The sequence below is a fragment of the Micropterus dolomieu genome, linkage group LG01 (assembly GCF_021292245.1).
Source record: "Micropterus dolomieu isolate WLL.071019.BEF.003 ecotype Adirondacks linkage group LG01, ASM2129224v1, whole genome shotgun sequence".
NCBI classification, from domain to species: domain Eukaryota; kingdom Metazoa; phylum Chordata; class Actinopteri; order Centrarchiformes; family Centrarchidae; genus Micropterus; species Micropterus dolomieu.
In genome coordinates this window covers 27,015,434-27,029,509 of record NC_060150.1, presented here as the reverse complement: position 1 = coordinate 27,029,509, position 14,076 = coordinate 27,015,434, and the positions used below count along the sequence as shown (strand labels likewise).

Below are 14,076 nucleotides of genomic sequence, written 5' to 3'. Positions count from 1 at the left end.
CAAGGTCACAAAGCACACAGCCGCCAGGGCTTGACTGACAGCTAAAAGTGGAGTGTCTCTAGACCTGCTAAATTACTGAATCATGAAGGCCAGACTTCTAGTTTGGGATATGGTAGGGCACTCATACAGCACTACATCCACATAGTGTAGTTGCATGCACACACGCACAGTGGCATAGTTACGCACAACCTCTCTATCAGGTTATACTCAGTTTCCACTGACGTGGGCCTCCGAGCCATTAGTGATTGCTGACAAAACTCTGAGGTATTCTATGTTGTAAAAGACAGCGGAGGAACTCTCTGACCAAATCAGGTCCTCTCCGCTGCTGCGTAATACTGCCTGTGCTGCTAAGATGGCCAAGACACAGAGGTAAATGGGAGGAATTGTTTTTCTGCTCATAAATTTAGATCTGGCTTTGATTGTGAGTTATTGCAGGTGGCTGCAAGTCAATACAGTGAAATTGTAAACTCAAAATTTCTGCCAACCTGTGATTGTTATTGCTATGCTGTATATTTTCTGTTAAAAGCTCATAGCTGCCATGTCCTATGGACCCCTTATCTCACCTCACCTCAGGTACTGATCAGAAACTGGTCTTGTCTTGTGCCTTGCTTCCTTTCTTCTGAAACAATATGACTAGGTCTTGGTTCTCTGTGGGGAAAGGTACAACTGAATGAATTATAGGAATTATAATTACCATGGCAACAACAAAGCATAAAATGACATGGGAAACAGGTGGTATTGCACTGGTATAGGGCCATCTCATTGATTGTAAGGGCACTTTGTCTTTATCTTCCCTATAGTGTTTGGGCTACCATTCAGAACTATCTGCTGTGTTTATGTGTGTGTGTGTGTGTGTGTGTGTGTGTGTGTGTGTGTATTAGTGGGTGCACACATTCACCTAATCAATAGTAAGAGGTAATCTCTTTCCCTGTTTGCCTCAGTAAGCCATGCAATGCTGTGATATTGTCAGCTTTAGCTTCACACACCATGCATCAAGCATTATGGCCGGAGGCTGAATCCACAGCTAGCAGGTGGTGAACATACAGTACGTTCTGCTTGACTCCCTGCTCAAATAAAATGAGTTCCTGACAGTTTTTCTGTTCTACTGCTTTCCTTCGATCCCCACCCTCCTTTTGCCTTTGTTGGTGAAAGGATCGAGAATCAGCAGAGATAATATCACACTTAAAGAAGGAAAAACTACAAGAAAGAATAGAAGAAAATGTGAAATAAAGAAAAGAAAGATGGAACTGAATGCAAGCTCCTGCATGTGCACAGTGTGACAGCGACAGCCAGAGTTTGACGGAAAGGTCGTTAGCATCACACCCGGCTTCACCTTCCGTTCTGTCTAATTGAAAAGTGCTGCTGGGTGCAGGGTCCACATGCTGGGGTGAAAATTGAGGCCCGTGGACTGACGCTTTCTGTGGATGTGACTGTTTGGCCCATTGCCTGAGTCAGAATGCACACCTAGGACTGGCACAGGAGTGAGGATGGGGTGGGCTTGGGTTGTGTGCGTGGGGTGCTGGGGTGGAGGTGGGAACCCGGCAAGCAGACTCATGCTGTTGTCACACAGGTAAATAGGTATTCACAGGATGTAATGTGTGCAGTGCAGGTGACAGTGCAAAATACTGCAGACACACATTAGTGACTGAAAGAAGTTCATAACACATGCACAAAAAAACTTTGGATGAGTTTCTTTCCATATAAAGACATTTATTTAGTAAGTATGAAAGTATAAAAGCACACACACACACAAACTAACATCTCTGGGTCCTTTCGTCTTCTGTAATAGTGTTTAAGTAGGACCGTCTTCCCAGGACTTGACCCTGCTGTCCCCTCACTTCCAGTATTTCATAGTCCGCAGACTGATCCTTTCTGTATGCTCAGCGTGCAGGAGATGAGGCAGGGTGACCTCCCTTAATTTGGTATGTCCAGACTGCTTCAGAGTGCTATTAGCATGCCTCAGTGAGAAAATTACATAAATGGTCTTACCCTAGAACTTTACCTTGTGCTTTACTGTACTTATTCACTGTGGTCTGACCAAAAATAGGTATATTTGCTATACACATTTTTTACATTCTGTTAAACACTTTTGAAGCACTAGTGTAAAGGTAGGTTCGCACTAGCCTGGTTTAGTCTGGTTAAAACTTGGTGCAGTTTGTTTGGGTTGGTGTGAATGCCAGACTCAATAACAGGAAGCATATTACTGAATGTGTCGTTGGTTAAAAAAACATTTTCTCATCCTGTTTTTCCAAGTGATGGAAATGGAATATAAAAAGATACAAATTATAGAACCACTAAAGTATGGATAATATCAATCCATCAGCACCTTGCATCTTAAGGTATTGTTATTGAAGAAAAAGCTTTCTATTCAGAGCCACATTGTCCACCCACACAGGTTTTTTCCTTTGCCTAATCAGACCTCTTCCGAGGAATGTATGGGTGTGTACTGACTGTGCTTGATTGGTATCTCTCTTACCTATTAGTTTTGTTGCATCTGCAAGGTTGAGAGAACTTATCCTTAACCTCACATAATTCCAGTATAGCTTCTACCTGAGCAGAAGTCTAATTAACCAGAAATAAAAATGGACCAGTGACAGCAATATTTAAAATCAAAATCTTGTAATATTGTGATAGAATAGATCATAAAAGAAACGCATAGAACAAACAAGTGGGATTTGTTCAAATCTTTCCAGACCGCCATATTGCTATTGGGACATAAAGTGCATTAGCTTTCATTTGTATAATTATATGCCCAAGTGTATATTAATTATACAGCAATTTCCAGCTTTGTTTCTTCTCCCTTTTCTTAACTGCAGTATTTTTTCACTCTTTGCATTAGTGAATGACTTCATTGATACTGGCTTACAAGGTAGAGTGGGTCATCCACTAATCAGAAGGTTGGTGGTTTGATCCGCGGCTCCTTCAGTGTGTCCATGAGCAAAATACTGAACCCATATTGCTGTGAGTGTGTGTGTGAATTTATTAGTTTCTGTTTCTGATGAGCAGTTGGCACCATCCATGGTAGCCACTGCCGTTAGTGTATTAATGCGTGTGTGAATGGGTGAATATTGACTTGTAATTTAAAGTTCTTTGACTTGTCAAAAGACTAGAATGGCGCTATATAAGTGCAGTCCATTTACCAGCCCAGGACTAAGACAAAAACTGATTATGACAGGTTCTGAGTGCTCTATTCCTGTGGAATCACTTATTAACTTCACATGTGTCTCTTTTCACATCCTAGACATCTGAATCCCGACATTGCATTTCTTTACAAGGAAGAAAGACGCTGTCATCAAGCCAATCAACTAAATTTTTGATTAGTTGCACTGATGAGGGAATCTCTCATGGAACACGGTGGAACGCTGTTAGGGTGCTTTCACCTAAACAGTTTGGTTCAGTTAAAATTACCCTTATGCATTTACCCATTTCTTTAATTTTGTTTAGGCCATATGTCAAACCTGTCAATCCAGCCCTGGATGCAGGCCAACAACTGGGCCATGAACCCTTGAACAGGGGGAGGTCTCAGTCTGCTTCCATGCGGACTCTGGTGCAGTTCGTTTGTGGTGTGAAAGGAAACACAACAACCACAATATTTAGTAGAAGATATGAGATTTTAGCATGATACTACTACTAATAAATCCATCTACTGATTGTGAAGCAATATTAGTGTCCTCTGTGTACTTTGGGAGTTTATTAAGCTTAAGTGTGTGACTTACTGATCCCATCGCATTACCCTCTGTAATATTGCTAAATAAGACTCATCATTCATTCTGTAACAAGCAGTACTGATGATGTGCATGATCACTAAGTTCAGGGTGTGATTTTTGAAAAAAAAAAAAGGGGGGGGGGTTTGCAAAGTTTATTAAAGTATGAGAAAACGTTTTCTCCCACTCGTTATTATTAAAGTAATATATAGCCTATGTGACGTTACATTGCGATGCAGAGTTGCAGTGAAAAGAGGGCGATAGACTGATTTAAAAGCCATCACTTTCAAGAGTGTAATTGTGTGAAACCCCGTAGCTGTTTGTTGGGGCATGTTCACTGGTGTAACACAGACACTGGGCTGCTTGTCATCATAGAAACAGATCATCAGATTGTGATGTTCATTGCAGCTACAGTTACATCGCTCAGCTCTGCTGCTCACTATAGCAAATGTCTTGTGACTGTTGATAGGCTTTCATTCGTGACTTGTAACCAATTAACATACACACACACACACACACACACACACACACACACCGCCATGGGCGGGACATTAAGCAAGACTCCAGAGTTGTGATTACCTACAGACAAAGAGAGGCAGCTACATCAGAGACAGAGTAGTGCATTTTAAAATAAATTTAACCATAAAAAACCATGCATCCATCCGAACCGTGAGCTTTGCGATCTGTTGCATCACTAGTGAAACAGCATTGATCACTCTGAGGGGGTGATAAATTTTGCCCCCACCAGGGAAAAAAATATTCAACAGAGGCAGGGATATATAAACCAGAAAGGGGGAAATCCCACTTATCCCCCCTGGCAAATCGCACCATGACAAAGACAGCACAATCAACAAGTTGCACAAGTCAAATATGTACTGTGTGTGTTCATGTTTACTCCTCTTTGTTTGTAAAAAGTTAGTGTGAACACAAACCACACCACAACTACAATGCAACAATGTGTCATTTTCATCTCAGTATGAAAGTGAAGTTAGAAAATGTCACCAGTGTTCCCTGGTGAGCATTAGTGTTTGGTTTTTACCATTGTATGCTTAGCATGATTATGGGCTGTAATCCATGTATGGGCCTGGCAACATGGATCAACTAATGATCTCTTCTCCAGTCAGATCAATAGGCCAAAGTGTCACCAAAGGAAGGAGGAAGAAAGAGAAGAGAGAGGAAAAGAGTGTAGGAGTGTGTGATGGACAGAGATGGAGGAAATGGTGTAGGAGACAGAAGATGGAGTGGGGCTATTAGTGTGACCTCTCACCTTATAGCTCAATGTTTTACTGGGCAACGCTTGGTCAGGAAGAAGAGAGTGAAGCTCTGATCCGTTTGGATGGATGCAGCCAGGTGGCCTCTCGAGCCAGAGAGCTCATCTGTCTCTGTCTTCACTCTCTGCCGGAGGGGAAGAAGAACATCTCTGCGTCAATACCGTAGAATAGCTCCCGCATGCTGAGCATGGCCTGCCCGAAGGCTGCGTGTGCTTCAGTACAGTCGTGGAAATGTGTGACTGTCATTATACTGATTATAGTATTATATAAGTGGGTGATGCTGCAAACTTTTAAAGTGTGGTGCAGAAGGACAGGATGCATTAACTGGAAGATTTCCTCTGCACATTTAGCATGTTTTTGATATTCTTATCCAAAAACTGTTATGCAGTGGGGTGACAGATTTAAGGGCATGACTTTAATGTGACTGCAGCTCAGTTTATTCAAGCATAAACTGAAACAAATTAATTTTCAGTTTGCTTTTTGTTTGTCAGTTATGAAAATATTTTGTCTATAAACCACAGTTACACTAAAATGTAATGTACTAACATTAAAATTAACAACCGCTGTAATCTTTAATATGTTTCAGCTGTTAACTGTGATCCGGTTTGCCTTCACATTACAGTATTATTGCTACATGGTAAACCCACCCTCCAACAACTTGTGTTTGTTTTTAGTAGGTAGTGGGTTGTGTGCATCTGCTTCTGTCAGCGTGACTCATGAGAAGCTATCTTTGATTATAGTGTGACAAAGGCCACAGTGGCAAGGCCATGTTTCCAACTCTTTAGCTACATGGTAAGCATGAATCAGAATCTCTTTAACAAATACAAAATAGCCCCTTTGTGAAAGAGCCAGCTTCTGTAAACCACTCATCTTAATTGGATTAATATTTATCCCCATGTGACCACACGCACATGTGTGTGACTGCTGATTCATTCGTGATGGCATTATGATATGACTGTATTTTTTGTGTCTTCTCTTTTGCCTTCATTCCCCAAACTGAGTGCATGAAAGGCCCAAGTGTTTTCAGATTTGCATAGGCCATCACAGGCTGAATAACAGTGTTTTGATTCTGGCCAAGATAGCGGTTCTTGGGTTTTGTGAAAACAGTAATTGCATTCACAGCACTCAGGCTTAGATGCTTGTGGTTATTTTGCTGATGTGCCATTAGGCAGAGGAACAACTAAGAAGTAAAAAGTTGCTTTAAACCTAAGGACAACAAGTTCAGATGACCTTCTCTGTGCAAAATGATGTAAACAGTAGAGAAAAGGACCATACAGTAAAATAAGACCACAAGGAACTGAGAATTTGTCCGCTCATTATTTCATCAGCGATTGTTTGCATTCAGGATCATCTCTCCATGATGAACATCCTTGACTTTCAACTGCCTTAGTCACCAGCTATTTCTCACTTGAACACACACATATACACTGTCGATCTGGCTGGGAAAAGGAATTGAAGTGTCTCTGCTGGTACTGTCACCTGTCCCTTTTCCCCCTCATCACCAACTGTGAGGAACTGGTAACAGACAATGGTGTTAAAACAGTGAGTGAGCAGCTCCATCTGCACCTGTGTTTCCCCATTTTGCTTTCAAAGTTTTAATGACCAAACAGCGATTCAACACATTAAAACACTGTCAAGCATTTTCTGAGCTAACTTGCCGCATTCTACAACAAGTATTGGTGGTAGGTTGGTGATTCTTATTATGCTGACAGATGCAGAAAAGCAAGTGCTGCGGTTTCTCTAATCATTTTCACCTTTCAAATCATAAGCATGGCCCCAGCTATACCTGTCCGGTAGCCATTTATTGTATGAGTGTGCGTGTATGTCCTTTAGCTACGTAGCAAAGAGGGAAGTGGAATAACTTTAACAACTCTTCATTTGTAGAGCTGGCTACTTGTGTCAAGAGGTCATGGCTGGGAATATTTAATAAAGGTGGGAGAAGGAGACTAGCTGAGTTTTTAATTAAGACTGTGTCCTGTGTTAGGAAAGTGGTCTGCTGACATTAGTGATTATAAGGTGATTATGCATTTGTATTGTGATTAAGAGTGTGTATATATATATATATATATATGAAAATAAATGTTATATCCATGTGTTGTGTATGTGAAACACACACCGAAGCTTTTACAGAGCTTCTTTTGAGGAAACAGCACTTACCATCACTATACTGTATGTCTTTTCCAGGTGACCACAGTAGTGCAATCCGCAGTGTTGCTGATGCAACTGAGAGGTAACTTTACCTTACGGCTACGGGAAAGTAAAGGCTGGTAGAAGGATGGCCCCTGTGGACACACAACCACAGGGTGTCTCTTATTAAAACTGCCATACTTACTAAACTGACTGTAAAGCAGAGACACTGACGACAGAGGACAGAAGTGTTGAAGTTTGGAAGGAAGAGTGTTTAAACGGACTTAGAGGACACAACTAAACTAATTAGATATTGGTACGCAGAATATAGATAAAATACTGATTCTGCAAATCATGTACATATTATTGATACTCATATCAACACACACAAATAGTAATGACTATAGGATAATAATACATTTCTCTTTTTCCCATATGCAGATTTCCCCATCATCTGTTTGTCTTCAGTCTGGAAAAAAATGAAAGAAATGATCACAATAACTAGACAAACATTTACCAGTGTTGCTGCAGTACATCATAATATATAATAATATAATAATAATTTTTTATTGGATAAAATAATGATATAATTCTATTCCAATACTTATTTGGCTGCTACATAAGTTACAGGCCTACATTAGTCTAACTGACTTCCTAGAGTTTCTTACTGTCATTACTCCAGTCCTGCTGATTTACAGTACAGGAATTCAATTACCCATGGTTCTCTGTCAAGCTGCCCAAGTGAGAAATGGCCTTCATTTCACCTGTACAGTGTTGGCAGCCATCTTAACTGGTTTAGATGAGAAGTCCATACACGAAGGGATGAGGCTTTCAAAAGAATTAATTAACAGATGCGCAAGTACAGGGGCAGGCAACGTTTTCTACTCATGGTAAAAAGCAACATGCCCTATCCTGAATTAGAGTTTTGTTTTATGGAGATAAAATAAAAATCAGGCTTGTAAGCTAAAATCTTATAATTGCCAAGTAAACTTCTATACTGATAATATCATTCACTGTTTACACAGTAGCACTGCATTTGAAGCATTTAGTTTGAAACATGTATTAGACTCCTGACATACTGTATCTGCAAAATATCAATTTCTGCTTGATTTTCTGTTTGTGGTTTGACTTCAGTGCTTTTTGTTTTTTCTGTCCTCCCCTGCACAGCTATTTTGTATTGTATCTTTGTTCTTTTAATTTTTTTTTCTCTTCAAATAACTAAACTATACATATCATTGCTGCGTTGATTGGTGCTCAGATTTACTTCCACACTATGCATTTATCATTCCTCGAGCCCCAGTGAAATTAAATGCCTCTCAGATTAATGTTGGGATCCTGCCAGGGTAAATATTGTTGTCTGCTGCTAGTGATTATGCACAATTGTTTCTAAGCTATTAAATTTGCCAAATGGCTTTCCGATAATGGAAACAAAAGCAAAGACCACAGGAAGTCCAGTCATAGCATTCTAATAGAAAGCAGGTGTGTGGTTATGGTCGAATCTCGTCAGTTGTCTTGACTTTGATTCCCTTGTCCATTCTTAAGTCATACACTGATCAATTTGCAGAGTGAACCTTCTGCCTTTGTATTGTAATGCCACTTCTCTTGCCACTGAACAATCCTTCTCCTGCCCTTGGGGCTGAGTGCCAGCCATGGCAGCACATTCCCCATTGACTTTGACTCCTGAAGAGCAGCAAAAGGGTGGTTCAAAGAAGTCCTCAGCAGGGAGGGTCAGACAGGACAGAATACAGATCAGGGGAGCGCTTCTTCTGCTCATATTTATCCTTGGAGAAGAGTGAAGGAGAATGGATGAAACTACTTTGACTGCGACATTAAGAGATTGGATTCTGGAAAGTAGACATTATAATTTTGTGTATTTTCACAAGAGTCACGCAGCATCTTGTATGCATGCAGCTTTGCAAAATTGTACCTGATAAGCAACATTATTTAAGTTTTTTGAGAAATGTTGGTGTCCTTCAGGCATATCCTGATATGACAATTTCATAGTACAATAATGTTGACCAAATGTATCTTTGTATACTGCATTATCTTGGTGATTATTAATAGAATTATTATGTTTACACATATCTGAGGAGCTGGAGGAGGAGTTCTGTGGAGGAGTGTGTATGTACATATATCTGACTTTGCATTAGCGCATGTACATCATTTTCTCAGTCAGATTTCTCACATGTTGTGTAACTTTGATAAACCCCTATAAATATATGCAGACATGCTATTAACCTGACACACCAGATGGTTTGTTACACAGAACCACTTGAAAAGTCATTCTTGGTTTCCAGTTTGGTCCGAATTATTGTGGTTCGGCTACAAGGGCATAACTTGAAGCCTGGCAAGATGGAATCTCGAGTGATCTTGTGTGTGCTTGTGATCTTGCAATATCTAGCTGCCTCGCAAAGGTAAATATGCTGTCTAATCTGTCTGATGCCCCCTCTCTCTTTCAGGTAACTACCAGCTCTCTCCGACTGTGAACATGCCTCAGGACGACATAGTGATGATCGAAGATGATAGGCCGCCCCTGCTTCCTGCCCACCTTTCCGACCAATCATCCTCCAGTTCCCACGATGACATTGGCTTTGTGGGAGAGAACCCGGTGCCCTGGATCCACGAGCTGCCCGATCAGAATGAATGGTGAGCAACGGGTTGTTCTTATTTTGCGGCAGAGTCGGCTGAATTATTTATAACTTAATGGACTTGAGACAGGCCCTGTTTGGAAGACAGGACATTTTCTGGATTTTCAGTTACAATGTTTAGGAGGTTTAGGTGAGTAAGTTTTGGTAAATATGCAGTTGTATAAGACCATGTTGGTGTGTATATGTACTGTACATGGCAAAGCACGTATGTGTGTGTGTGTGTGTGTGTGTGTGTGTGTGTGTGTGTGTGTGTGTGTGTGTGTTAAATAATGGATGACACAGCAGCAGCAGTCAGACTCATACAGCACCAAACACCCGTGGGATTTTAGCGTCTATAGTCCGTCTATAGACTGCAGCCCAACTGGAGCACGCTCATAATAAAATATGACGCCAGGGCTCATCAGCCTTGTCGTAGAACTATCTTTAGGGACTCAACCGTCTAAGCAGAGGAACCCTTACAAGCCAGGGAAAAAACAAGCACTTTAGTCTTTCTTTTTTATTGTCCTTACTTAAAGGCTGCCTTTTAGCACAGGAAGTTATAGCTATTCATAGCTTAAAGGTAATTGCTCACTCTAAAATTTATCATGTCATTTCCTATATGATTGTAGTGTTAAGGTACAGGAAATGTAAAGACAAGACATCCAATCATGTCCTCGTTGTAGTCTGAATGTCTAAGCCATGGACTGCATTTTCACTAAACGTAGATAACTCTTTTTTTCCCTATTTGAACTGAGTCACTTTGTAATTTTATAAAGATTGTCATTCTTTTTTATTATTGGCTGGTTGATGTCACGTGTGTAATGGCATGCTACCACACAACCAGCATTTTTTTCAAGGTGTAATACTGGCTGCCATGAATAGATGCTCAGTTTATTTATTTCTTTTTTGGTCTTTTTATTTCTTTTCCCTAGAGACAGTCTCTCTCTCTCTCATTTATTATGAATGAGTAGATTTGCTCAGCATCCCTGTTGTTCATGTGATGTCAGAGGTTTGTCATAGTGGATTAGGTCCACAGCATATGGCTGAACTGCACTCAAGACTTCTTCACATGCTCCCCATTTACACACGCACATACACATGCAACACATACACAGATTCACACACAAACACACATACACATGCATTACGTGCGCACACAAGGCACAAGTGTGCTATATACCACTGCCTAGGGTTATTGTGAATAATTCATGTCCTCAGAGTCACACACACACGCACACGCACGCACACACACACACACACACACACACACAGGCATCAGGCACACATTCTCTTTTACTTAGAGAATGTGTTCTAACAGCTTCCGAAACACACCAAGTGTGTATGCTCTTTCTGACTGACTTTAACTGTTTCTCATTTCCTTTTCAAGTGCCCCAAACATCCCACTACAGGCACATCCACACATACACACACAGCATTAACAGGCAGGGGATGTGGGTCATCCAGACTCCAATGTATTGGAACTGTTACTTTTTAATTAAGCTCTTGCAACAGTGCAGCCAGGGCCCTGTACATATTGAATATGGATTGTGCAGAGCTGTGAAAGTCTCACCTCTGGCCTCCAGTATTATGCAGCCTTGCTTCCTCATGGGAGGCGCCTTGCCAAGGCCACAGCTATACACCTACAGTGCATACACAAAGCACAAAAGTGGCTGGTTGGCTTATAAAATCATTTTATATCTGGCTCTTTCTCTTCATGTCCTTTTTTCACCTGCTGGAATTTAACAAACTCAGATTTCCTCTTTCTCTACTCTTTCATTTCCTTTTATTAATTTATTTCTTTTCTTCTGTACCAGCGCTGTATGTGACTTTGTTCACGCACAGAACAGCGACCCAGCGGGCTTGTAAGATTTATTTAATCCCGGCTTACTTCACTTTATTAATGGAGGGGTAATCAAAAGGTAATTTTATCGTCTGGTAGTGGTTATTATAAAGTAAATTATCACTAATGTAAACAAACTTTTATAACCTACTCACCTCCCTTTTCCCTTCCTCAATTTCAGTCTTGTAGAATTTTGTATGTACTGTACACTCTCATCTCTCCCTCTATAATATTTTCCCTCCATTTCAGTCTTCTACAGCAGGTTTCTAGTGAAAGGTGGCCCATGTGTAGGCCGCTAAGATAAACGGTTGTTTTGGAGGCAGAAATCCCATCTCACACAGGACACATAAATTGACCCTTTTTTTTCTTGAGATTCCTGGCCAGTATTTAATGAGTGTGTGTTCTGAGTATGTGTGCATACATAGTTCTTGTTTGTTCATGTTTTACTTTGACATGCACATGTTTTGCCTTGTCTTGCAGGTACTTAGAGCTGTCCAGTTGTTATAAACTGTTGTTGTACCACATCATCTTTACAGGCCTAAAATGATCATAAAACAGGCTATAAATATTACAACCCCATGCTTTTAGATCTCTGTTAAAATGTTGATGACCAGATATTCAACCCTTGATTTATTGCTGCTGTATTACAGACTGTTTTATTGTTATTATTAATACTTCTACTCCTTTTTAACAGCTAGATGGTGGTAGTATTGTGGCTTGTGCATAGGCTGCTGGATACTTTTGAAATGGATTTTAATCCATTGCATTGAGATTGCTACTTGTCAGTCAGTTGTAGAAGGCTGTGGTTGCATTGGTTAAGTCCAGGATGTGTGTGGGGTTAAAGGCTGTGTGAATATGTTTCAGGGAGGTGATGGAAACCAGCATGTGTCTTTTGTCAGGTTTCACAGGATAAATAAAGGTTGTAAATTATTACTTTGCATATCTGCACTAAGTTCATTTCAGCATTGGGCCCTGACCCGTCACATTAGTTCTCTTTGCGGTATCTACCTCCTCCTTCATTTGTTTGAATCCAAAGCCAAACAGGAAGAACCATGTCTGAATGATTTACAGTAAAACAGATAACACATACTGGTTAGTATAGTGGTTTTGCAGAATAACATGGATAAAAAAGAAGATGAAAGGGTTTTCTCTCAGGAATGGAATGTGGAACAGTGTCAGAAACACAATTTAGTGTACAATCATGGCAGCTCCTAATACAAGCAGATTTGTCTGAGATGCAGAACGAATGTTTCTAGTTTCCACCTGGTTTTTGTCCCAAAAGTTGATAAAGTACAGTTGCGGGGTGTGTCTTCTCCCTATTCTCACGGTCCATGTCTTCTGCTTTTTGCACTGTTAGTGTACAAATAAGAAACCTAAAAATTAAGATCTCAGAAGTTGTCAGTAAAAAAATAAATTAGAGATCATGTCATTTAAAGATGTTCAGTGATAGGGAGTTGCTCAACTGCATTAAAATGTAACCAGTATTTTTCAGCCTGGACCCTATTTCCCATGTTTCTGTGTCTGTGTGAGTAATTGGAACAAAGTTTTTGAAACTGGTTCAGTATTGAGCAAGCGCGCTGCTGTTGGCAGCAGTGAAACAAGGCTGCACCGTAATCGTTGCGGGCAATTGCGCCCTGTCAAAGTACGTCCACTAAAGTGCTTGTTTTTGCCTCTGACAAGGTCAGATTGTTATTACAGGTGTCTGACAACATTATGGAAAGGATCCCTACAGAGATGGACCTTTTGTTAAAGAGTAGGATCCTTTAGTTAACCAGAAACAGTTGCTATATAGCTCTTGTCAAAGCCACCAGACTCTGTTTTAAAGTTAAAGAAGTTTGTGAGAGCACCACAGTGAGGCTCTTTGAGAGATTAAGAATGTGTCTCCTCCCAACAACAGAACCTCTCTGCTTCCTTGTGCTATTTTATTCTGTAAATGAATTGTTTTCCTGTTCATTTAGGGGCTTAACATATAGATGCACAATAAGTAACATCTTTGTGTTCTTTAAAAATTCAATACTTAAAGGTAGGTTAGACCTAACTGGAGAAACAAGCAAAGGAACAGCAAAATTTTGATATTATTAATTATTATTAAACCAAAAAAACCCCACCTCCTCCCTCAGGCCTCCCTCCAAAGCCACTCCCTCAAAACACAATAGGTGCATTTGACTTCATGCTGCACTGAATTAACATAATTTCATTCAGGCTGAATATTCTAGTCCTGCGACAGCCACAGATACCGGCTTTTTTTCATTTTTGTATCAGAGCATTTGTTTTATTTATATGATTCCTGTCAAAATGTAAAGAGAATTTCAACAAATATAACAAAATGCTTCTGAAATCATTGCCTACCCTAGCTTCAAGTACCTTTTTATGGTTTCCCCGCATTCCCTGCTAGGTCCCTCACCATGGGCTTGAAAACCTATTCCTCACAGCAGTCCAAAGCTCCTTTGCTAGTGGTGCAAACAAACACCAACACTACCCCCGGTATTCTGAGCTCCCAGTCCAGG

At 40.5% G+C, this 14,076-nt stretch overlaps 2 protein-coding genes across 4 annotated transcripts in view; both read left to right on the top strand.

The window, feature by feature from the left end:
• LOC123979295 (partitioning defective 3 homolog) overlaps positions 1–14,076 on the top strand; it is a 387,436-nt gene that overhangs the window by 214,239 nt on the left and 159,121 nt on the right. The window contains exon 16 of the mRNA XM_046063165.1: positions 9,562–9,748. Coding sequence (XP_045919121.1) covers positions 9,562–9,748 — 187 coding nt within the window. The remainder of the gene's footprint in view (positions 1–9,561; positions 9,749–14,076) is intronic.
• Positions 1–14,076, top strand: part of LOC123979218 (WD repeat-containing protein 37-like) — a 1,096,407-nt gene that overhangs the window by 1,058,675 nt on the left and 23,656 nt on the right. The gene's annotated exons all lie outside the window — the stretch shown is intronic.